The sequence below is a fragment of the Cheilinus undulatus genome, linkage group 17, assembly GCF_018320785.1.
Source record: "Cheilinus undulatus linkage group 17, ASM1832078v1, whole genome shotgun sequence".
Taxonomy (NCBI): Eukaryota; Metazoa; Chordata; class Actinopteri; order Labriformes; family Labridae; genus Cheilinus; species Cheilinus undulatus.
This window is the reverse complement of record NC_054881.1, coordinates 5,595,831-5,622,440: the sequence shown is the minus strand read 5'-3', so window position 1 is coordinate 5,622,440 and position 26,610 is coordinate 5,595,831. Positions and strand designations below refer to the sequence as shown.

General features: G+C 40.1%; 1 protein-coding gene across 1 annotated transcript in view; it reads left to right on the top strand.

The window, feature by feature from the left end:
* The first annotated feature begins 1,470 nt into the window (after positions 1 to 1,470).
* The window catches only part of ttc28 (tetratricopeptide repeat domain 28), a 192,892-nt gene continuing 167,752 nt past the window's right edge, over positions 1,471 to 26,610 (top strand). The window contains exons 1-2 of the mRNA XM_041810875.1: positions 1,471 to 1,753; positions 16,346 to 16,729. Coding sequence (XP_041666809.1) covers positions 1,724 to 1,753; positions 16,346 to 16,729 — 414 coding nt within the window. The 5' untranslated portion in view covers positions 1,471 to 1,723. The remainder of the gene's footprint in view (positions 1,754 to 16,345; positions 16,730 to 26,610) is intronic.

Here is a 26,610-nt window from a genome sequence, read left to right as displayed (position 1 = left end):
TCTTCAAAAGCTAAATTACTTTTTAATGAGGTTGAGGTATTTTTAGTAGGGGTGAAATATTCTATTCAGCTCTTGAAAAGCAGTTGGTCAAATTTTTCATGCTAAAGTTCATTTATAAATAATACTTTTTAAAATATTTGCATCAGTGAGAATTTATTTTATTTTTTTTATTTTATTTTTTATTTTATTTTTTTAAAGAACTTTAAATATATTGAAGAAGCTAAATGATGTTTTACAGTTTTTAAGGTGTATTGCACAAGTTTAAATATTAATTATTACTATTATTACTATTATTATTATTATTTTACTATCATTGAATTGTTTTGAAGAAGATGAAATATATATTCATAAGTTGAAAAATTTATTGAGACTTCGAAAAATTTTGCAGAAAGTGAATATGTTTGACATTTCTTGAATATATTTCAGAGGATTTTTAAACTACTTTCAAGATTTTTTGCATAAGTTGAAATATTTTACTGAAGATGAAATATTTTTCAGATATTAGAATATTTTAGAGGGTCAACCATTTCTTGCTCAAGTCATTTTTTAAATTCAAAATATCTGGTAGAGGTTGAAATATTTTTGCAGATTTTACTTGTAAAAGCCAAAATCTTTTTTTAAAGTTGAAATATTTTCTTGTAGTTGAAACTTTTTTGTTTAAATTGAAAAAATGCATAACTTGGAACATTTATTGCAAAAGTTTAAACGCTGCTGTAGGGGAAATATGTTTTACATGTTAATATATTTTTGCAGTGCGTAATATTTATTATATTTTTGCATAAGTTGACATTTTGAATATCTTAAGTATTTATTGCAGGGGTTAAAATATTTTGCAGAAGGTTCAATATTTTTTTCTTTAAGGAAAAAAATGTAAATATTAATGTAATGCCAAATTATTACTTTTTTCTTAAGAATTTAAAATATATTAAAAGGTAAATATGTGTGACAGTTTTAAATATATTGCAGATTTTTATTTCATATATTGCATATTTTTATTTTCAATAGTTTTTTTTTGCAAAAGTTGAAATATTTTGCTAAGGATGAAACCTTTTTGCAGAAAGGGAAATATTTGGCAGTAAGTCAAATGCATTTAATAGGTCTTCAATTATCTTAACTTTTTGTAGATGAATTTCATGAAACATTTTTTACTTTTTAAAATGTTTTCAGTTTTATGACCTTTTTAAATCACTGTATTTTCATTTCATGAAATGATTTAAATAAGTTAGTTTTAAGGTATAGTGTTTTATTAAACATTTTTGCATCATCAGACTTTTACTTTTGCCCCTCAGGGCCACCGTACTTTCCTGTACTACTCTATTCAAACCCAGTGCTCGTGCTGTAATGAATATGTGTCAGGTAACTGAACTCCTCTCTGATGTCATGTAAAGTAATTGAACCTCTGAAAGCAGCAGCTCGCAGCAGACCGGATCCCCGCCTCTCTCTGGACTAAAATTCCGCTATGGGGAGAAGGTTAGCTGTGGGAACATGGCGCACTTACTCTGGATTAACTTCCCTCAGGAAAACCTCTGGAGCATCGTTATTTAACTCTCTAACTTCGCACATATTCAGCGATAAGTGAAGCTGCCGTAGAGTTAGCCTAACCTGCGTTACTTTGCTCCTCTGCTGTTGTTTTGGATGAGTTTTCTCTGCTGCTGCTGCTGGGGGATGAAAGTTTGGAGCCGCTGGATTTAGCAGAGAGAGAGAGAGAGAGCGAGAGAGCAGGATGGAAAAGCACAGGAGCAGGAAAGAAAAGGTAAGACCAAACAACGGAAAACAAAAGCAGACGTTTCATTTAGAGCGGAGGCAAAAACGGGAACCAGCTGCAGGGTCAGATCGATCCTCAGGAGGCTGGAGAAAGTGGGGAGAAAGCTCCCTGGCACCAACGGTGACACTTTAAAGACCAACAGGCTGCACAGGGCTGGGAGAAGGACTTAGAACTTTTATTTAAGCAAAGCAGAGGTAACACAAGTAAAACTGATGCTTTAAGCTCTCACAGCACAAAGGTAGGCTAACAGAGGTGTGGCGAAAATGCACATTTCTGAGCCAGCGTTTCAACTTTCTGATGCATTTTTGTGCCCATCTCTTAAAGGGGCTGCTAACTAATGTAGGAGATAGTGTAATATAAGTCTACTATGTAATCTAACTTTGCATTAGTAAGGTTAGTCCTTGTTAACTGAAGTTTTAGTCATAAAATATATAACTGTTCTGGCAGCATATCACTTTTAATTCTCATTATTATAATGGAGTAGAAAGCACAATATCATCCTAAAAGATATAGTGAAATTAATATGCAAAGTGGTGTAAAGTTTAATTTAGATGTAACTTAAAGGTACAGTAGTTGAATAAACTTTGCACCTCTTGGCAGCTGGCCTCCCATGATGACCCGACTCCCTTTGGGCTCTTTTCTAAAACCACAAGTGATAGTTTGTTATCCAGAATAAAGCCATCTTCCACAAGTAGCTGGATCTTTAAACTAGAAGTACAGCTTGGCGTTTATATGCCTCCACTAGGTGCACAAGTGCCAGACAGTGAAAGTACAGTGGCGGGGTCAAGAAGAGGAGCGACGGTGGTTTTTGTGGTAATGGAATAGGCAGGAACTCCCTTAGTATGGGATGGACATGAGGCCTAATGACCTGGAAATTTGACCTTTAAAATCTAACGACTCCATCCTTGATTTAAAGTGGGATTTGTGCAAAGTTTGGGGAAAATCACTCAAAGAGTTCTGGAGATAGTGTGCACAAAAGACCAGGCTGGACTGATGGATCAGCAACCTAAAACCATAACACCTCTGGCTGAGCAGAGGCATTGAAATGAGACTCAGAATTAAATAAGTGATCACAACATAGCCTCAAATTCAGAATTGAGTCTATTTGAATATCAAAACAGCTTAAAATGTCTTGGTCTGCTTCAGACCTGCACTCAGAATACCAGTACAGTAATATATCGTCATGTGCTCCTTGCAAATAAAAGAAGAAACTTGGACATTAAGTCAAATGTCTCAGCATGAGGACAGTTTAAAGTACACATCCCCTACAGCAGAGGCTCCCAACCTGGGGTCCGGGCAGCCCTAGGGGGCGCCAGCGACCTCAGGACCAAAGTTATCATAGTTAACTAAAACTAAAATGTTAAAATTATTTCAGTTATGAACATATTAAACAAAAACTAGCTAAAACTGTATCATACGCTTACAAAATGAGCTAAAGTGAAATAGAGTTAGGGACAAAATCTCCTTAGTTTTAGTCTTTAACACTAGCATACTGACTGACATGAAGAGAGAATAAAATCACCTGATTTGATTTAACTTCAACCTCACTCAAGGGTAATTTTAGGCCTTGAGTTGTGTAAAAACATTAAAATTAAATAATTCAAGTAAAAAGTGATGAGAACTTTTAGGTCTCACCCCTGACAGGTATCCCACACTGCAGCCAAACTAAAACTAAAAACTGAACTACAACAAATTATTTTGGCCAAATAAAAACTAAACAAAACCAAAAAACAGCAGTAAAAACTAAAAGTAAACTGAAAATTGAAGTAAAATATAAAAACAAAATAAAAATTAAAACTAATGATGTTGTCAAAATTAGATGTACATATATTTTTTTAAAACCATGATTAGAAAACATTCTATATTATGGCCTACCTTAAAGATGAAAATATTAAGAGAATCTGTTAATTTTTGTGCAAAAAAATCAAAATGTTGGGGGACAAAATTAGGATTATAATGTAGTATATTTACAGGAAATCATACATAGAATTTTAGACTTAAAAAATCAGAAATTTATCAAAAAAAACTTGAAATTTTCAAGTTCAAAAAGTCTTAAAATTTGATATTAGAAAGTCACAAATGTCAAAAGTTTTTAGATCTGTAAATCTGTAAAACTTTACAAGGAAACAAACTGAAAACAGTGACTATGTTTTGGTTCACATCCATTGACAACTTTTGAAGTAAAAAAAATGATAATGACTTTTAAAACTCAAGAATTTTAGAGTTTTTTCTTTAAAATTAAAATCCTTTCAATTGTTATTATTTTTCTAGAGTGGCCCTTATACACTGTTGATAAATGGATAGTTTATACATGAATCTTTTGTCTAAAAGAACTGTATTTAGGTTTTTTTTATTTTGGGATTTTGTCAATGAAAACAATAAAAATCGATGTTTAATTTTTTGCACATAGGTCATGGGCGGGTTTAGCTTTTCTTAGATGTGAATGGGGGGGGGTGCTTCTGGCATTTGCTGCCATCTGTTGGAGCACCAGCAGATGGCAGCAGATGCTAGAATGCATGATGCAGTGCATGCCTCTGATCAAAACAAACTACTGGTGATGTGGATGAAGAAGTCATGGTTAACCTCGCAAAGCAGAAGGATTTTCAAGACTGTCGTCAGGCAAATCTATCTTGAAAAGCTCCAATCCACAACGTTTGTGCCAATCTGAAAACAGTTCTGACCAATCAGCGTCATTTGAAGAGAACGAGGTGAAAGCTAAGTGCAAAGTTTAGTTGTGTTGTGAGCCATTAGCAAAGGCTGCCTCCAGTGTGGCGGTTAGCTCGGATGTAGCTATGGTAGAGCCGCAGCTTCTGAGAAATACTAAAAATCTTTGCAAATGGATCTACCATGTAAACAATCTCGCCTTTTACTTCATGGTGGTTTTATTAGCATGCATTCAAACCTGCAGCAAGACTTTTAGTTCACGTCCCATGTTAACAGCTGTGAAAGCTGCGTGCATGACTATGTTCTGTTTTTGCAACCTTACATACAAGTAATGCGGTAAAAATAATTAGCAATGATCCACATCCACATGGTGAGGTGTTTTTTTTAAATAACCCTATATCTTGGTGGCAAACATCTTTTTTACTGTAGACTTAAACCCATATGATGAGTCACATTGTGTTTCCTCCTTGTATCCACTGCGGTGTGAGTTATATTCAAGAATCAAAACAATGCGTTCAGTGACAGTTTCCTGTCCTCCGGGCATTCAGACCCCCAGCTTCGTCTCTGTTCTCCAGGAATGTCGACCTGAGCTGAAAGAAGCCACAGCTGAGTCTGTGTTTGTTTATAAACATGAGAGACTGGAGCAGGATATTCATGTTGTGTTTCTGTGGTTTTGCATGCATGCATGTGTGAGTAAACTTTCTCTAACTTGATCTGATTTCTTCTGCAGACTTTTGCAAGTTTACTAAATGTGTGTTGCAACAGTTGTAAAGTGCTTTGTGTTAGTATTTATTATCTGCTTTTCATTTCTACTCCACTGCAGTCTGGAGACGAATATTTGACTTTCTACATTATTCCATTTGTTTGTGCATGCTCCAGGACATCCATTAGTCCATTTTCTGACTCATATTTGGGCCTCTCCCCCAGCAACACTTCCAGCTCCTCCTGGGAGCTCCCGCTGTGTTACAGAGCCAGACGAGATATAAAACCCCTCCAGAGAGCTCTCAGTCTACACCAGGGACTTGTACCCATTTGAAGTGCCCAGGACACTCCCAGTTTGCACTCATTTTAATGTTAACACTAAGGCTGCACAATAAATAGCAATGCCATCATTGTTGCAGTATGAGGATTTGCATTAACCCAATCACAAAAGGCTGAACAAAGGTTTTATATAGAACATGATACGCTGCAGAGAAACTGTGGGTTATAGCTAATGTATATATATTTATTGCACTATGTATGATTTTAGTTTTTAAATATATTATTGCACGTGGTTTATAGCTCTTGTACAGATCTAGCTGCAGATATGTGCAAAAAGGGAGACACAGAACCAAACAGATAGCTTTTTAATACAAACTCTGATGCTGAATTTAGGAGGAAATATTCACTGATTGGAGTTTCAGAGGTCTGCATGGTTAGCTTTTAAATTTAAGTGGATTTTGTCCCAGTCTAAATGTAAAAAGCTTGTTTTTAAACACATTTTTTAATGCGACAGAAGTGTGAGTCAGGACCAGTGTGGGCTTGGCAGATGCTCTGTTGTGCTTCAGACAGAACTGAGCGGATTGTTAACTGTGGAGTCAGAGCATCCTCTCGTGCATAACAATGTGCTAACACCTGTTCACCCTCTACTGATTCTGTTTTCTACATCATATGCTGTTTAAAAAAAGTTTTGATGTCTCTTGAGAACTGAAGACGTCTGCAGTGATATCAGTATCTATCTGCAGACTCTCATGGTAGCCCAGGGACTGTTTTATGAAAGTTAACCTCAAATGCAGAGGCAAAATAGTTTATAAATCTTATAAATTATGCAAAAGTAGTAAAATGGTAGATTACACATCCTTTGCACAGGTACAGGCCCATTCCTATGTTTTGCCCTGCTTTTGTAAAACAGTAGAAAATCATAGAATAAGTTACACCCACATTATTCTCAGTTGCCCTGCACCATGCTGAAGCATGACTGACCCCTCCTCCCCAGTTCCCCATCAGCTGGCACTCACAGAGCTCCAGGCCTGTGCACGGTTACCTTTTGTACCTTTCATGAGGCTTCCATGGTGCTCTGCCCTTACTATTTCTATGCATAAGTTGCTCATCAGATCTTTACATTATGAACATGATAATCCTAATAGTGAAGAAAAAAATCATGACCTTACTCACCATGTAATCCAGGGGTGTCCAGACTTTTTCCACAGAGGGCCACATGCAGAAATACATCAGGTTAGTGGGGCCACTTTCATTAGTGGGTTGCTGAGCATCCACACTATTGATATTCATGTCGGCCATTTTATTATTATTCTTTCGCGCCGGCTATCTCCTCCTTCATACTTTCTCCTATCAACACTGTCTAAACTTTAAAAAATTCAGTTTCTTCATCATTTGGCTTCTATGACTTTTCTCATTTCTAACTTTTATAATGTTTAAAATATGGCTATTTTTAATGCTATTTTCAGCTATTTCTATGCTTTTTCAGCCATTGAATGCAATTTTCAGCTATTTTCAGGCCAAAATCAGCTATTTTTATGCTATTTTCAGCTATTTTACTTTCAGCTATTTTTAGGCTATTTTCAGCTTCTTATTTAGGCTACTTTTAGCTTTTTTGTAAATCTTTTTTGAGTTATTGAATGCAATTTTCAGCTACTTTTATGCAATCTTATGCAATGTTTATGCTATTTTCAGCTATTTTACTTTCAGCTGTTTTTAGGCTATTTTCAGCTTTTTTAGGCTACTTTCAGTTATTTTTATGCCATTTTCAGCCATTTTACTTTCAGCTCTTTTTAGGCTATTTTCAGCTTTTTTGTAGGCTACTTTCGAATATTTTAAGGCTATTTTCAACCATTTTACTTTCAGCTATTTTTAGGCTATTTTCAGCTTTTTTGTAGGCTACTTTCAGCTATTTTTATCCTTTTTTGAGCTATTGAATGCCATTTTCAGCTACTTTTATGCCTTTTTATGCTATTTTCAGCTATTTTTGTGCTTTTTGCTGTTTTCAGCAGTTCTTCCACAATTCAGCTCTCAGCACCCCCATGCAATTTCAGCTGAAATTAGAAGTTTGATCTAGTATTCATTTTTAAAGTTAGTAAGACCAACCCAATGTAAGTTAATACACGTTTAGTGACTGAGTAAGCCTAAATGGCTAGTTAATGGCTGACAGGGCAAATAGATGGTAATTTTCAGGATTTTGGGGAGCCAATCAGGTATCAAAGGGCCCTGTTTGGCCCTGGCTATAACTGGCTGGGCTCATGAAATGCTACTGGTGCTATTTGCTGTGATAATCCATCAGGATGTTATTAATCAAAATATCTTCTTGTCAAAATGTTTGTTTACAGAATAAACGTGGTAGCGCTGCCTTGTGCTGAAACTAAAAAGTACAATAAAGCTGAGCACAAGCTTCATGTTTTAATGTGGGCCATATTTCATGTTATTTCTCGAATTTGCTGCAGACCAATCAAAAATGAGCCGTGGGCCACATTTGGCCTCCAGGCCATGGGGAGTTAGCCCCGCCCCCAGGTTCAGTTGGTCCTCCCCGCTTAGAAGAAAGTTCCACCCCCATTTCCTGATCTTCCTCTTAGCTGCAAGCTGAGAGGAGGATCAGGAAAGCCACAGCCATTAAGCCACATCCATTTCCTGAGAGGGGTGGAGTCAGACAGCCCAATAACATTTAAAGCCACAGACACAGAAACAGCTCGTTCTGAGCAGGGCTGAAGCAGAGGGGTGTTTTAGACGTGCAAAAACCCATAAGGAGTGTTTTTCAGCAACAAACTTCACAGGCATGTTTTGGGGACCTCTTAGACTGATATAAACTTGTCTTAAAGGGGTAAAATATGTCCCCTTTAAACCAACTGGCTCCAGGACTAGTAAGCAACCTACTTATGGTTACTGTGGCGAGTTCACCCTGAAACTGCACATGCACTGTCAGAAGCTTTCAGTGGGTGATTGCACATATGGATGCGAGACATTTCCTTCCACACAAAAAGCTCTTTTTCAAAAATAAAAGAAGTGCTAGAGCATATTACAGAGCACCCACACCAGTCAGACAAACTTCGGGGTCATCCATGCTTGGGCATGGATTGTGTACCCCCTATTTGGTGTACTTGTGTACTCGTGCTTGTGCATGAGCTAGTGAATCACACTGAATGAATCACCACCATTTCCAGCCAGGCAAGGGCCAAAGAAGTGTACCGTGCCTGAGCATATTACAGAGCAGTCACTCCAGTCAGACAAACTTTGGGATTGTGTCCTGCAGGTTCCCCCTATTTGATTTTGGCCATAGTGTGTTCAAGGTTAAGACCCAATCAGCAGAGGGTCTTTTTGTAATAGAAAATCAGTTTAATTCAGCAGTGTATCTCTGATTTTACTCCATCTGTCCGCTCTGATGTTTCTAATAACTAGCTTCTACTAAAAATGTCTCACTGAGTGACTTCAGGCTGCTGTCAGCTTGAAATGTTCCCTCGTGTCGCAGCGTGTGTGGTCACGTTATTGCTGTGTCTAACAAATTGGCAGCACCTTTATTTAGCCGCTGCAGCAGCATCAAACTAAAGCACACGGACAGGTGACACAGCAGATCACATCCTGATGGAGCAGGTTTCACACGCAGCAGGTCACAGCATCCTGCTGAGGTCACCATCAAGAGGAGGGAAATGATGCAAGCTCTTTTTATGCCTCTACACCCCGGATAGTCACAGGACAGGGGTTTGGTTCTCCACGCATCTGGGCCATTCTTCTGAACCAGACCTCTTTGAAAGATTTCTTTCAAACTCTGCACCAACGTCCACTCTGACTGATGAAATGAAGTGACAGTGAATTATCAGCCAGCTCTAGAGTATTCCTGCAGCTACGTGGAGCCTCACATTGTGCTTCGGCTCATTGTTTAGGTTTGAACATTTTCTGCTCTGATTCCTGTTTTTACTCCACAGTTTGTGTCGCTCATAGTGCACCTGTGGAACACAATAGAGTGTTTAACACACAGCCTTTCTCCTTAAATGAATGTTTTGCTGTTTCTGCAGGAGAAATAAGGAGGAAAAAGGGAACAGATGTGCAGGAACTGGTGAAAAAAAAACGGGAACAAAACTGTAAAAGCAGCAGAAACAACATAGAAAGACTAAACAGAATCACTGTCACTTCTGATCGTAGTGCAGTGCTTCCACTAACTCGCTGTCTGAGCTCTTTATGCCCAGGTAACACTTCAGATTACTCTGTTTTCTAAACTGTATTATTGCATAAGTCCCCACTGACCTGCCGCTGCTTTTCTTCTTCTGGTGTATTAAATATGTTCCAGTTCAGCAGTAATAGGCTTAAAGATTAAGGCCTCAGCTCCATGCTTATATGTGGACGTCTTTGTTTATTTCTGCAAACACTGCCCTGGTTACGTGTCTAACGAGCGCTGCTTTATGTCACATCTTTCATATTCCAAACAAGTGTTTCATAACAACGGCGCACACATGAATTATGAAGGCATAGTCGGGTTAGTGGTGCAGCATAACACACTTGTACTGGGCTCCTGTGCAGGTATATTTTTGGGTCCGTGCTCCATACAAGAGTGCATGTTTATTTGCACAAACATACAAACCTTGTTGTGCTCATTGTGTTGATTTCAGCTGCAGAACAGAATAGATTAAGGCCATGAATTTGCCCGAAAAGATGCTTTCTATCTCTCCAGCTGGCTCTTTAGTAGCACAGTGTCATGGTGCACAAGCTTGTGCAGATATCAACCTCATTATTAATACCAGAATGCAAAAACATGCAAGGCAGTGGTGCACAAACTCCTGATACAGACCCAAACTCTATGTCTAACATGCTCACTCTGATTTAAGGCTAGGCAATAAATCGAAATTTAGATCAAAATGCAGTATTTCTTTAACCTGCAATATATGTCAAAATACCAGTTTATTACTTTTTTGCAGTAGAGGCGTTATGCTCTGCACATTTTGCAAACATTAAAGCATAATTTTTTTTCCAGAACACTTTGCAAAAATTTATTTTTCTCTCATTTAGCTGCTGAGAAACATGGATGAGGAAATGCACGTCTGATGTCAGAAGTCAGCTTTAAATGGTTTTACTGCTGTCTGCAGCCATTTATCTAGTGTACACACAGTCTGCCTGTAGACATTACTCAGTCACCAGTGCTACCCGATGGACCAATCACAGGGCTTGCAGCCTGCGTTGTTATTGATGTATGTTGGCTACATGTGTTGGTGCCTGTGTAGGGTTCAAGACAAAGCGGATCCACTGTGTAACTATGGCATTGATCAACAAGTTTAACCAGGGATATTCCTAGGTGGATAATTTCCGATCCAATTAAAGGGAAATTATTATAGCATTAAGCTAACTATTCTAATGCCAAAAAATACTTTCTGTAAACCAACTGTATACATCAACAATGCAAAGTGAGAGGATCTGGCTGCTGACCTCTACAATGCGGCAACCTTGTAACCTGACACGCAATCTGGAAAACCTTCCACAGACAGCGTTTGGGAAAGGGCAGAGCCTTTGAAAAAGAACTCGGAGGGTGATTGGATGAACTTTCTGTCCGTCACATCTTTACGGGCCAATCAGAGCTACAAAACATGTGACGTAGCCACTACAGAGGAGTAAAAGCCATAGGGAACTGCATAACGCGAACCATGGTGACTGTAAACATGTCAGTACACGACTTTTGTTGATTTTGAAAAGAAAAAAACTCACTGCTGTTCTTTGTTCTTCTTTTCACAAAGAAATGTCATCATGTTCTGAAAAAACTGGCGCTTTAGTAGCATCCATGCTAATCTCTTCTGCCATAATCACACCGGCCTCTTGTTGCTGTTTGCTTATGTCAAAACTGCGCCGTGCCCGAAAGTACTGCCCCTTGATGCTGATTGGTCTGGTCACTTCCGACCCGGGCCAAAACGATTCAGACGGGAGTTTTGCTAGATGGATTCGCCAGTGAAAAATACGGAAACGTGCGATTCCATCTGTTTTGCAAGGTTAGTGACCTCGACCATGGTGTGAGAAGTAATGTACTAACCCTTGTTGGGTTTAGTGTGCAGAGTGTTGTTTTCAATTTTATCTCGTCCCCCTTAACCTAATCTGAACCTTTAGGGTTCTGGTGCCTAACCCTAATCCTCTTTGGGTTGTCCTTAGTTTGTTGTGTTAAATTTGAATGTATCACCCTCAGTAAATGCACTTCTAAAATTCTGCTGTCGTGAAAATAGCCACTTAGCTTGACCTCTGATGGTGGGCAAAGAATACACATCATTCAGTATGTCATTCTGGTTCTGGCTTGGGTATTGTACTGTACTTAATTTCCTGCCACATATGGTGGAGGTCGCCCTACCATAGAGGTCTACAGCCACGTCTTCTTCTGCAAAGTTGGTTTGCAAAATGTAGCTAATTTTAGCAGCACTAGCAATACCAAAGTTGGATCCTTTCTGCAGGTAAGCATCCACGTTCCTGAACTGAATATTGTCAATGCTTCAGTTAAATGAGATAATCTTAGACAGCCTATGCACAAGTCTATCCCCGTTTCCTAGATCAAAATAGTGCGACACCACCCCATTCCACAAGATGGAATTGGTGCTATAAGGCAGGGGTTCTCAACCTTTTCAGCCCACAACCCCCAAAATAAAGGTGCCAGAGACCAGGGACCCCCCACTGTACCTGAAGGTGTTTGATCGCAGCCATGTACATTCAAGAATAGTCACGTGTAGGCAATGCCACTCATAAGGGGGTAGCTTTCTGGGACCCATTCAAAACTGGGGCCCATGTTTAAGTTAAGCTGTGATATCCTTACATTTAACCTGACTAATAACCACTCTTGTCAAAGCAACAGATATCACAGATATCTCTTCTTATTCATTTGTGCCTGAGTATATAACCCTCTTAAAAATGTAAACCCATTTTCTGAAAAACAGAATTAAGGTGGGTTAAAAATGGCTAAAATGGGTTAAAAATGGCCAAAATTGGCAGAAAAAGTGGTGAAATGGGATTTTAAAAGTAGCAGGAAAATGGGTTAGAAGTCACAAAACCGTTATAAGTGACAAAAAAAAATTGGCGAAATGGGATTCAAAAGTGGAAAAAAGTGGTTGGAACTGGCAAAAAATTGGTTAACTGAGGCAGAAAAATAGGCAAAAATTGGCAGAAATTGGTCAAACTGGCAAAAATGGACATCAAAAACAGAGAAGTGTGGTAAAATCGGCCAAAATTGGTGTAAAAAGTGGTAGAATGGGATTTTAAAAGTAGCAGGAATGGGTTGAAGTGGCAAAAACAGGTGGGAAATTTGATGAAATGATTTCAAAATTGGTTGGAACTGGCAAAAAATGAGTTAACTGAGGCAATAAATGGGCAATAGGCAAAAAATGAGTTAACTGAGGCAGAACAATATGCAAAAAATGGCAGAAATTGGTCAAACTGGCAACCCCCTCTCGGTGTCTCACGACCCCCAAGGGGGTCCCGACCCCAGCGTTGAGAGCCACTGCTGTAAGGCAGCAGTTGTTTACATCTGAATTAAGAGCCTTGTAGCAGCAAAGCAGTAGTCATTCAGAACAAGTACAATGGCTATTAGTGGCAGGCAGGTGCATTATGGTTAGGCTTGAATACTTTTCAGAAATGTTAAAAATTAGTTTAACTGACTTGTAAGTATGGTGATTACTATAAAAGGATCAAGATTTCACTTTTTTGGGAGGGGCAGAGGGTATCTGGGGGCTTTTTTGCCTTTATTAGAGAGGGATGGGACAGTGGGTTGAGGCGGAATAGGGGATGAGAGAGTGGGGAATGACATGCTGTCAAAAAGCCACCAGCCAGACTTGAACCCGGGTCATCCATGTACATGGGACTGACCTAATCCCTGGTCCATCTGCTCCCCTAGATCTAACTCTCCTGGGCTTAACATCCAGTTTTGACTCTGTAATGGTGGACACAGTGTAAATACATGTGTCTTTACAGCTCTCAAATTTGAGGATTTGTCTGGCCAAGAACTCAACTAAAAAATATACAACATAAGAGTAGATATATCTATCAATGCAGACCTTTTACTGCAAAAATCTACATTATGTACCTCTAAGAGATAGTAAGAGGTATTGAGGCACATTTATTCTCCAGTTAATCAGGCGTAAGCGTCTTGAAGGTTTTTATGAGTTATCCTGTGATTTTCTCCATAATTTGTACCTAATAATACAGAGAATGTCTTGCAGTCTCTTAGTATTTCTTTGTAGTTTAAGTGAATCAGCGCTGCGGTTTCAAACATCTTCGTGTCTTTCCTCGCCTCTCGTTCAAATCTGCTGGGTGATGTATTTGCAGAGTTTCAGGAATCCCTCTAGTCTGCGTATTTAAAGCGTGTTTTTGAACAATCGTGTGTTTGTGTGTTTGTGCATGTAACAGAGAGAGAAAAGAGGGAGCGGAGGGAGAGATAATGACGGCCTTGGTGTTCGCTCTGGTGAAAGGACAAATTTGGAAACACCAGATCAGGGAGGGAGCGGCGTTTCTCTGTTGAAGCTGCAGACTTAACCTCAGTGAACACGTTTTACACGGCAGCCGTGACAGGAGAGAATGAGAAGAACAGAAACCTCATCCGACTGACTGGTTCTTCGTCTAACTTTCCTCCGTTCGCTCTGCGTCTCAGAGGAATTCAAGCTGAGCAGAAAGAAAACTTCAGCAGTCTGGTGTCCCATTTGCCAGAAAACACGGTTTCACAGGATGCAAATGAGGCTGCTGCTGCTCTCGATGCCGTACTGGGCGAAATACTGCTCCAAATGATTTGTTTTGTTTTTGGCTTATGTAACTGCGACCACAAGAACTTTTCCTTTTGTCTTCAGAAACTTCTTTTTATTCCAGCTAAACAACTGCATCATTATGGGCTAAAGGCTCTTCTTATTTGGATCATCGTTTACTGTAGCGCTCTTTGCAGGCAACATGCAGAAAATACTCTAAAATTCACATTTTAAGCTGTAAAATTTCTGATTAAAACATTCAGTATATTTGTGTAGGGTCATTGATTTGCCTCAAATCGACTTTTTTATGAAAATGTTTTAGTTTGGACCTGAGGTGGAGCAAAACAATGACTGAACCAAGAGGCAAGACAATCAAAGGACATAGGAAGACGTGCATACGTACATTTAATTTCTCTCAGAAACAAAGGAAAGAGTAGAGTCGGTTGTCTTGCAATCAGAAGATAGTCGGTTTGATCCTACAGTCACATGTCAACAGGACATCCCTGCTCGATATTCTCCAGTCAACTGTAAGTGATGGTATTCGAAAGTCGAAGCATTTAGGAACAACAGCAACTCAGCCACAAAGCAGAAGACCGGGGTCAACGACTGCTAAGGTGCATTGTGCCTAAAAGTCACCAAAGCTCTGCTGATTCCATAGCCGAAGAGTTATCCCCACATCACCAAGTCCAATGCCAAGCATCTGATGGAGTCATGTTAAGCACTGACACTGGATTGTGGAGCAGTGGAAACATGTTCATGCTCTGTTTAGCAGTCAGATGAGCAACTGCCTGACTGCATTGTGCCAGCTGTGAAGTTTGATGGTGGAGGGTAATGGTATGGGGCTGTTGTTCAGGGTTTGGGCCAGACCTCTTTTCTCCAGTGAAGGCCAATCTTAATGCTTCCAGACATTCTGGACAATGCTATGCTCCCAACCTTATGGCAACAGTTTGGGGAAGGCCCTTTTTAATTCTAACATGACTGTGCCCCAGTGCACAAAGAAGGACTAGAAAGACTTGATTTGGTTTGATAAAGGTTCAATGAGTTCAGTGTGGAAGAATTTGAATGATCTCAACCGCATTGAGCACCTTTCGGATGAACTTGAACGGAGATTGCAAGCCTGGTCCTCTAGTCCAACATCAGTGCCGGATTCCCACAAAACACTCTAAAATCTTGTGGAAAGCCTTCCAGGAAGAGAGGAGGCTGCTTTAGCTGTAAAAGCAGGGTCACTCCATTTTAATTGACATGTATTTGAATACAGTGTCATTACAGTCCCCATCTGTTTGATATTTTTTACAATAAAAGGTGTGCTTATACCAGTGTCAGTATCAGTATCAGCTAAAATGAGTTGAAAATATCAACTTATTGATATCAGCAACAATCCAGTATCACACATCCCTACCAGAAAGGTGCTATAAGCTCAAGTCCATTCCATTGTTTTACAGAGATCTAAAAAAAATGAACAAATTGTCATGGAAAAGCTCGCTTACACTTTTTGCTTACACTTTTTTGTGACCCACTGCTCCACAAACCACTTTTGGGTCCCAACCCACCAGTTGAAAACCAATTGAATCCTGGTAAAGGGATGCACTGAGACGCATCCACACAAAGCATGAAGGATTACCATGAGGCATCCTACCGATCAAAATCCCGGTTAACACATTGTACAAACAGGAAATAAGGTTTTTTTCAAGGATAATGCATTCTGTCAGATGGGGCCCCTTTAAGGGGGTTTCCTTCTGGCATTGCAAATTTTGCACATTATTAGCCCCTGCTTAAATTTGGAAGTTTGTCAGTCCTTCAGGTCCCTTATTGGCCTGGGGCCTCAAACAGCTGCCTGCCTCGCTTGTTAACAAGCAGTGCATTTAGATTAAACAGTTAACTTAAGTTTATGTAAAACAAATGTGAATTTTTTTAAAAAAAGCTCATTTTCCATTTTGATTTCAGTCATTATTTTGGTCAAGAGGGGGCCGCAGCCTTTGTCTGTTTTCGTTTGTGATTAAAATCTCCCATTCATTTTTGTTTAGACATATAATCAACAATTTTGTCTATGGAAAGTAAAAAGAAACTGTGGACTTGTAGCATCCAGGTGTTTAAATGTCTCTTTTAAGTCTTTAGATCTTGAAGGAAAATGTTACTCTAATGTTTAACAATTCTCTAAAATGGCCCATTCAATGTTTGTTTGAGCTGTATCTGTCAACAGATGACTGATTTCTTGTCTCTCTCCTCTTCCTCTCCTCAGTTTTCTCTGTTTGGCTCTCGCTCCACCAGCAGGACCACCCTTCCTCCCTCCTCCTCCTCCACCTCTTCCTCTCCAGTCATCCCGTCTCGATCGTCTAAACTGAAGAAGCCTGACCGCCCTCCCCCCGTCCGTCCCCCGAGCCCTCCCGGCCCACCTGTCCTGAGTAAAGCGGAGTTCCTGGAGCGCGTGCGTCGCAGTAACCAGGCCTGCCAGCAGGGGGAGTTTGCTCTGGCGGTACGTCTGTACACCGAGGCTCTGACCGCTGACCCACAGAACTGCATCCTGTACAGCAACCGCTCTGCAGCCTACCTGAGGCTGGGTCAGTACAGCACGGCACTGGACGACGCCATCAAGGCTCGACTCATCAACCCCAAATGGCCCAAGGTAAGAGATCCTGCCATTTCCCCCCCAGTTTATCACACACTGCTATAGAGAGCATGATGAGGATGCTGCAGTTAAGAGTGATGAAGGGTTTTATATGGCTCAAGGGTGGATGTGTCCTTTTTGGGATGATTAGAAGGATGTATGGTGGAAAACCGCTGAAGTATTCTCTTCTTTATGTCACAAAAATGGTGCATCAGATTTTTCAAATTCTATTAATACAGTGCTCTTTATTGTTTTGGAAACACTATAGTTAAGCTGCCATAGTGAGGCAGTAGCTGGACAGTAGTCTGTAGTACCTTTCTGCCCTCACAGTGATGTAAAATAAGGACATCACTACTCCTTTGAATGTCTAATTTCAATTTAAACAAGACTTAAACCTTGTTTATGGCTGACTGCAACTATTTGGGATGTCTGTTGAAATGCCTGACTGAATTGTGTGTTCTGGCAGAGTGGTTGGGTTTTTGGGGTGTGTAGTTGTGCTGACCCTAATATTTGTGGGTTGAGAATTGAAGGATCCCAAAAGTTTGAAACATAAAGCCCTGTCTGCAGGGCAGCGATCCTGATGGATAGACTATTTCATTTTTCCATTGCATGAATAAATTTCACATTTATGTGGGAATGCTCCCATAGGGAGCGTTTGGGAAGGGCAGGACTTTCCCAAAAATTCTCGAAAGGAGGAACGTTCTGTTTGTCACATTTATGACGGGCCAATCTGAGCAACAAATGATGCTGTTCGCATGTTCTACTCATGCTGACAGGCTTTTGCTGCCTTACATTGTTAATGGTGGAGCTTCTCAGTGAATAAAATTGATGCCAAGGCCGCTCTGGGCCTTGGCATCAATGGAAAAAAATCTTCTATACCAAGACAAGTGTTCGGTGTGCCTCTTTGCTCTTGTTCCAAAAAGAAATGTGGTCTAGTTTCAATTAAACTGCCGCTTTCCTACAGCTACCCCCCAGCTATCCGCTACCGTGGCAGCAGACATTGAATACGGCAGCAGATCCCCCCGTAACCATTGCACACCCATCCCAAAGCAGACTGGGAGAAGAGCAAAATCATCTTTTCTGTGACAGAAAGCTTTCAGTGTTTCTCTAAGCCCTTGTTTTAATAAAGGCACATTGTCCTGTTCTGACAGAACTGCTGCTGCGGCTAAGTCCGAGCTAATCAGTCCACTAGCCTTTGTTGTATACAGCCACTCACAGTTCAACTAACCCTTCCCCCTTAATTGTCACACACTCATGCTGAAGCAGGTCAGCAGAAGAGCAAAAACATCTTTTATATCATGAAAAGCCTTTAGGGTTGTTGTTTTTTTTTTTATTCCGTACAGAAATGTGGTCCAGTTCTAGTAAAATGGACACAATGCTAAAGCTATACTTTAGCTAATCACATCAGTGGAGGCAGCCATTAGCGACGGCTTTGAGTACAACTAAACCCCACCCATAGCGCAACTCTATGAGCTCTGAAAGTATCGCCACTCAGTCACTCAGTCAGTGAGTCTGGGACATACAGACCCATGTGCTGGCAGTAAGCAAATAAAATAGATGTTTGTAACTTGATTGTGCCTAAAAGTATTGGGGCATTTTTAGATTAAAAAAAAGTTCAGGAGGGGAGCGCAGATTGTCGAGTGGTTTAAAGCGCTACCCATGTACGTGGGCGGCCCGGGTTCGAATCCGGCCTGAGGCCCTTTACCAAGTCTCTCCCCACTCTCTTCCCTGTTTCCGAGTCTATCCACTGTCCTTCATCTATCAAATAAAGGTGTGAAAAGGCCCAAAAATAAATCTTAAAAAAAAAAAATCAGGGGGACGTAAAAATAGGAAAATCTTGCTTAGGGCTCGAAGGGTTAATGTATTGCAATTAATGTGTTAACCTCCTAAGACCCTGTAAGCACATGTGATGACATTACATCCTGTCTTTCCTACTAAATGGTAAAATTTCTACCTTTAGAGTTTTTTTAGAAAATTGTTTGGACTGTCCCTTCAAGTTAAAGTTAATTCACTAGAAATACTGGGAGAACTTGCTATCAGAGTTTTAAGTATTTTCATGTAAAATTTGGGATGTTTGTGTATTTCTGAGAGTTTCATGGGAAGTGCTTTTGCAATGAGTATTGGAATGGAAGTATTTGGGTTTTTATGTTTGTTTTTTAAATTTGGGAAATGTTTTGTAATTTGGGGGAATTTTTGTTTCAGTTCTTTGGGGAAAATTCTCTTCAAAATTTTTAGGTGTGCTCACAGAAACTTGGGAAATTATTTCTTTAATTTTGGGAATTTGACAGCGTTATTTCTAGAACTAAATGGGATTTTCAGGGAATTTGTTGGCATTTGTGGAGGAACTTAAAAAAACTTAAGTAGAATTTATTCAGTCTTTTTTTTTTTATTTAGGCTCCATGAAAAAGTTTAATTAAAACATTTGGAGATTTTTTGAAGGACCTTTTTATAAAGAAAATTCAAAATATGTCTAAGAATTTTTAACATAAATTTTAGGCTCTTTCTTTGAAATTTTAGGGATTTTTTATTGATATTGAACTTCATTTTGGATCAAAATTAATTCCAGTTCAAAGACAAGGCTGAGCTTTTAACGTTAGGTCCAGATTATCCGCCCCAAAAAAGTGGGAGAAACTAAAAATGCATTTCAAACTAGAAAAGCAGAGAGCGCAGACCTTCGCCATTAGCCCTATCTCCCAATAGTGAAGAATCCTTTATGAACATTCCTGGATCCAGACGGTGATCCGGATCACTCCCAAAATCTATTTCGGCAATTACTCCCTCCGCAAGCATTGGTTTCGCTATGTGTGGACTGTCATGGCGGAAGCACTGCCTGCCCCTGCCAACAGATGCACTGACAGTCTCAACCATGGTCTCACTGGACGACTGGAAGTCATGGCAGAGGGTGAATATTCCTCTATTCCTCCCAGCATTGTGAGTATTCTCGCTACAATTTGCGGTCTTTCCCTCTGTTACACTTCCACTCGTCTCCTCGACCGGGCGTGCGTCTTTCAAACTCCATAAACTCCAAAACGTTGAATAGAAACACACCCAAAGTGCTGCTGGGATTGAAGTTACTCATGTCCGCCATCTCCTGGTGTAAAGTACAAAGTACATAAACAACGTATATTTTAGGTACTCTGCCTTAAACTCTACACGGCAGCACTTGCGTCCAATTGAACCTGAAGCACTTGATGGCACTTACTGATGTTGTTTCTTCTTGTCTAGATCATTGCTTGTGTTGTTCTTGCTCTCAAATGTACGTCGCTTTGGAGAAAAGCGTCTGCTAAATGACATTGTAACATTGTAACATTGTAAAGTGCTAACAGCGCAGACCTCCGCCATTAGCCCTATCTCCCAGTAGTAAAGAATCCTTTAAAAAATTCCTGTACCCAGACGGTGATCCAGATCAGTCCCAAAATCTAATCAGTTCTTCCTTATGCCATTTCTGACATTTTTCTGAAAATTTCATCAAAATCCGTCCATAACTTTTTGAGCTATGTTGCTAACAAACTAACAAACGAACAAATGAACAAACCCACCCGATCACATAACCTCCTTGGCGGAGGTGACAAAAGCTCAGGTCTCAGGATGTTAATGCTCACACCTTTAATATGTATACCTTGGTGCAAATAGTGCTTAACCCAAACACTTAGCCCTACCTACCTGCATGTTCACGTCTAGGGAAGATGTCCCGACTGTTGCTGGAGGGGAGTGTTAGGGTGAAGTATTTGGGCTAAATTGCCCTTTAAAGCGACTGTAACTCCAGACTGAGTAATGGGAACTCTCCCAGAATGCATTGCAAACATGCAGAATTTGAACTACACCCCAACAGTCCAATACTATACTTGAATGTTGTTTTGATGCATTGTGGTCCTTTCGATTTTGATCAAACATTTTAAAATCACTCAGAAATTTTTGGTGTTGTCGTCACCTCTGGTTATGTAAACACTGCCGACCGCCACTGCTCACGTGTCAGGTGAAATGTAAAGGGCTGTCCCACTTGTAAGGGGCAAGAAGGCACTCAAATGAAGTGGTAAGGGTCAAAGTTGAGCCCTTACTGCTAGTGAAGGTTGTTTTCTTACAGTTAACACCCTCTAAGATTGAATTTTAAGTGATGCATGGATTCAAATGTGTTTTTCCCATGTCCAGCACTTTAACCACTGAAACAAAAAGCTCAATCTTCATTAAGTCCTTGTGAACCCTTAGAGCAGCTCTTTGAGTCTCCAAACAGAGCAAACGCTGAATGAAGTGAGTGATGAGGAGCTCTCTGAGTCTTTTAAAGGCGTTCAGAGGAAGCAGGCAGCAGACCGGGCCTGCCAGGCGGCCTCTGTCTGGACTCCACTCCACTTCCTCTCTCTGTGCGAGAGAATGGACGGAAGTGCTGTTTGGGTGTGTATTTATATGTGTGTGTTTGTGTGTGTGTAAGCGACAGAGAGAGAGAGGGAGCTTTGCACGGCTGTTATTTTGTTTTTCAGACTCTGGCCAGGCCTTGGCTCGAGTTTGTCACTTAAAGACAATAACAGAAGCTGCATTCCTTCGTGTGTGCGTTTACAAGTGTGTATTTGTGCGGTGGCGGTGTCATAGCACAGGGCTCGCCGCTGCATTCGCTGTGGGTCAAAGACAAGGTCAGGACTAATGAAGTACCAATACGAGCGAGTCTTTCTGGGCGCGACATTTACTTCTGCTTCACTTCTCTCTTTCTGCCGTCACCTTGTCTTTTCTTCTTCTCTGTTTTCGCCTCCTGCAGTTTCTCCCACTGTCGGCCCCCCGTCCACCTTTCTGTTGGCTCAACAGGCTCACAGACGCTCACTGTATCCCACTCAAATAAAGTCGACTCAGTCATGGGAACAGAGGGTGTAGCTGGTCAGAAAGTCGCCCGTGTTTGTGTGCTTATCAGGATAACAGCACGGTGCAGAATCACAAAACTTCTTTGCATTTTAATGTTGTTTTCTTGTCGTTTTCACGCAGCTCTATCATTCTTCTCCTCTGTGCATTCAGTCGTCAGCTTTGAGAAACTCTTTTGTCTCTTTGTGATTCAAATGAAGTCACATCAGTGAAGTAAACTGCAGCAGGAGTGTAAAGACGACTTCTTTTTACTGTGAGTGTTTCTCTCTCTGTTTTGTGTTTGAATGTTTGCTGCACAGTTGCACCTCATGTGTTTTTGTGAACTTGTTTGGTGTCATAAAAGGCCTTTAAGCCGCTCATACAGGTGCATGTATTCAGATCATTCAGCTTGTGATAGCGGTCTGGGAAACTTGTGCTCCTCCTCACAGGCTGCTGTAGATTTTTGCTCTCAGAGATAAAGATTTGTGTTTGGTTGTCTCGTGTCCCAGAAACGGAGGATGTCTGCCTTCACTGATAATCAAATTTAGGATAAATAAACTCAAACGAGACGGGGATTCTATTGAGAGACAGTCAGATGACCGTTTTTTCATTCACCTGAACCATCTTTAATTTATTTTATCATCTCTTTTCCTGCACCTTTTCATCTTAAGATTGTTTTTTTGGTCGCCCAAGAGTCCAAAATTAAACTTAAACATTAAACTTTCGAAGCAGATTTCATTTTCAGAGTTATAGCAACAGTTGAAGAGTAAAAAGGCCCCCGCATTAAACAGTTTCTTGGAAGAGCCTTTAAGATTTGGAGGTTTGATTTGCAGAAAATACAGCTACCAACAGTCTGGATACTTGCATACTATTGGACAGCCCTTGTTTAAAAGGTAATTATAGGTATTTAGAGAGGGCAGGACTAAAGTGTAGCAAAGTCCCAGCATGCTGCAGACTTATGGTATGATAACAGTTCTAACCGATCACAATAACTTCTTCTCAGTAAAGTTACAGAAGTGTGTTGCAATATGATACGCGATATAAAATGATGACATGATACGACAATACAATACGTTGATGTGATGTATACGACAATACGATATGATACAAGACAATACAAAATGATATGATGATATGATATGATACGATATGACGATATCATGTGATATCATGGGATTCCATATGATACGATGCGATATAATGATATGATACGATACAATACAACAATATGGTATGATATATGATACTAGACAATACAATATGATATGACAATACGATATGATACGATACAATATGATGATACCATATGACACGATACAGTACAACAATATGATATTGTACAGTACAATACGATAGGATATGATACGTCTAAACGATATGATATGATGATACGATATAATACAATACGACCTTACCATATGATACAATATGATGCAATACGACGATGTGATACGATATGATACGTTGATGAGTTATGATACGACGATACGATTTGATATAATAGGATTCGATGATACGATATGATATAAGATAATACAATGCAATGATACGATACTAATGATAGGATACTACACAACCATACGGTATGATATGATAAGCTGATACAAAATGATATGAGACGATACGTTAAGATGCGCTACGAGATAATACAATATGATGAGATGATATGATACGAGATAATATGATACAACGATACTATGTTGCAATACGATACTATATGATGATATGATAGGAGGATTTGATACAGTATTTGATACAATACAATAGGATACAATATGATACAATACGATACAATTCGATACAATATGATACAACAATGCGATATGATGATACGATATGATACATTTGATTGTCCCATTAGGGGAATTTGTCTTGGACTCCAAGTGCTGCACTCATTTAGCTGCCATCACAATAATCATGATAATAAATTAGAACAAAAAGGCACAACAATCCCTCAATATACACAAGATCCACAAGAACATGGATTAGCTCATACCAACAAAGAAGCATGTACCCTTATTGCACAAGATAGGATAGAAATATGTACTGTATATATTTTAAAAAGCAGTAATGCCGTAAAGTCAACTCACAATGAGGGAAAAATATAAATATATACGTATTTATTAGGGCTATTAACATTACCACATTAACGCTTGTGATTAATCTTGAAACCTTAACGAGTTAAAAAATAATAACGCAATCATGATTAATCACAGCAGAGTGATGTGATTAACTTGATATATTTTTTTAATCGAGTAACATCGTTAATATTTATATATTTTTTAAAGATGTATTTTCGGGCTTTTAATGGTAGAGGTGGACAGTAGATAGAATTGGAAACAGAGACAAGTGAGATGGGGAGAGACGTGCAGGAAAGGACCACAGGCCAGATTTGAATCTGGGCTGCCTGCGTACATGGGACGCGCCTTAAACCACTCGACCACCTGCGCCCCAAGATAAAATATTTAAAGGTAGAGGAGAAAACACCATTAAGATATTGCACAAACCCTCCAGCCTCAAGAAAGATTATTCAGAATTTTAATCAAGGGGGGCACGAACAAGTTTTTTAAACTGATACAGTTTGCATTTGGGGACTTTGTGTCGCCTACAGGTGGGTAAAAGTTCAAACTCAGAGTAGAGGATCTTAATACAGAAGCATTAAATTCTCTGTAAAGTGACTAAAGTGGAGCATGCTCCCTGCATCCTGCATGCTGCAGACTTCTAGTAACATGACCATGCTAACACAAACACAGTAACTTCTTCTCTATAAAGCTTCTAAAGTGGAGCATGCTCCCTGCATCCTGCAGACTGACTCCATCCCTCTCCTCACATGGTCTGCACCCGGTCCTGGATTACCCTTCTGACCCAGACTCTGGTCTCCATGACAGAGTTTAAGATGCAGACAAACACACCAAGAGCAGCACATCACGCGACTCTAAACTCCCCGAACAGCAGAAATTGAATCTTCAGCGTCTCTCAGATCAGGTTCTGATATCCTTTAAACTCCGTCATGTGGGGAAACCTTCCTGAGCAGGATTATTTAAGGTCCCTTCTCACACTAACACCACTCTGAGCTTCCTCTGAGCGTATGTCGGTCATATTTTTGCAGCGTGCGGTTAGAGAGAAGTTTCTTAATGACAGGGGAAGCCTGAGCGGAGCGGGGCCGGCCCAGAGGGCTTCTGGGTAAACAGGCGGAGCTGGCTGCCATCTGGTTGGACGAACTTCAGAGCAGAGAGCGAGTTTAACGCTCGCTGATGATCTGATTCCAGAAAACTCCACAGAAAGAGTTTAGAAAGCTGACTGACACCCACAGGGTTTAAAGCCTGGTCCACTAAAGAGTCTGCTCCGTGACTTACTTTAAAGGTGTGAGCTCAAACTAACAGTTTGGGTTTGATTTAACTTGATTCAGGCAAATTATGGGTCTCATCCACACATGGGAATGAATAAAAACTTTCTATGTTCTGTCACAGCTTTAAAACAATTCAACAACATTTATTTTTACACAGAACTTTCCTTTAATTATGTTTAAAGCTTTTTTTTTTCAATGATAATCATTTTGGCCATCATTTACAGTATCTTTGCTTTTTTTTGCAAGTGATGTCACAATACATGAATTTAAAGTTTGATACTTTCAGACCCTTATTGCTGGCTACTTTCTCCCTCAGGCTTACCGATCCAAACATCTGTGCAGTGGTGGACTCTGGATATTTGATGGTTGTGTTTTAGGTTTTGTCCACTCGAAAAGCACCCTAAAGGGCCCTTTATCAACACGTGTCCTCTTACATGGCATTTCACCACCTTTTTTTTCTGCTATAAGGGCATAATAAATGCCTCTTTACCATGCTTTATCCATTGAAAGAGTCCTTTATCGTGGTTTTTCTCATAGAGGGCACTGTACCCTTATTTTTTCATTGAAAGGGCATCCTAGAGAGCATTTAACTATGTTTTGGGGATGTTTTGACCCATGCAGGGGCATTCTTTGAAACACATTTCCAAACTGTGCCCCTTGGAAGGAGACCCTAGAGGGCACTTCATCATGTTGTGCCTAATGGAAGGGCAATTCAGAAGGCACTTTATCTTGTTTTGTCTATTGGAAGAGCAAGCTAGTGGGCCCTTTATCATGTTTTGACTACAGGAAGGTCAGTCTAGAGAGCACTTTTTCTTGTCTGATCCATTTGAAGGGCAATCTAGCGGGCACTTTATCATATTGTGTCTACTGGAAGGGCAGCCTAGAGAGCACTTTATCACGTTTTATCCATTGGAAGGGCAATCTAGAGGGCATTTTATCCGGCAATCTAGCGGGCACTTTATCATATTGTGTCTACTGGAAGGGCAGTCTAGAGAGCACTTTATCACGTTTTGTCCATTTGAAGGGCAATCTAGCGGGCACTTTATCATATTGTGTCTACTGGAAGGGCAGTCTAGAGAGCACTTTATCACGTTTTGTCCATTTGAAGGGCAATCTAGCGGGCACTTTATCATATTGTGTCTACTGGAAGGGTAGTCTAGAGAGCACTTTATCACGTTTTATCCATTGGAAGGGCAATCTAGAGGGCATTTTATCCGGCAATCTAGAGGGCACTTTATCACGTTTTATCCATTGGAAGGTCAATCTAGAGGGCACTTTTTCTTGTCTGATCCATTTGAAGGGCAATCTAGCGGGCACTTTATCATATTGTGTCTACTGGAAGGGCAGTCTAGAGAGCACTTTATCACGTTTTATCCATTGGAAGGGCAATCTAGAGGGCATTTTATCCAGCAATCTAGAGGGCATTTTATCACGTTTTATCCACTGAAATGGCCACCTAGAGGGCACTTTATCTTGTTTGATCCATTAGAAGGGCAATCTAGAGGGCACTTTATCATGTTTTGTCAATTTTAAGGGCAACCTAGTGGACACTTCATGTTGTGTCCACTGGAAGGGCAATCTAGAGGGCAGATTGTCTTGTTTTATCCATTTGAAGGGCAATCTAGTGGGCACTTTATCATATTGTGTCTACTGGAAGGGCAATCTAGAGAGCACTTCATCACGTTTTATCCATTGTAAGGTCAGTCTAGAGGGCACTTTTTCTTGT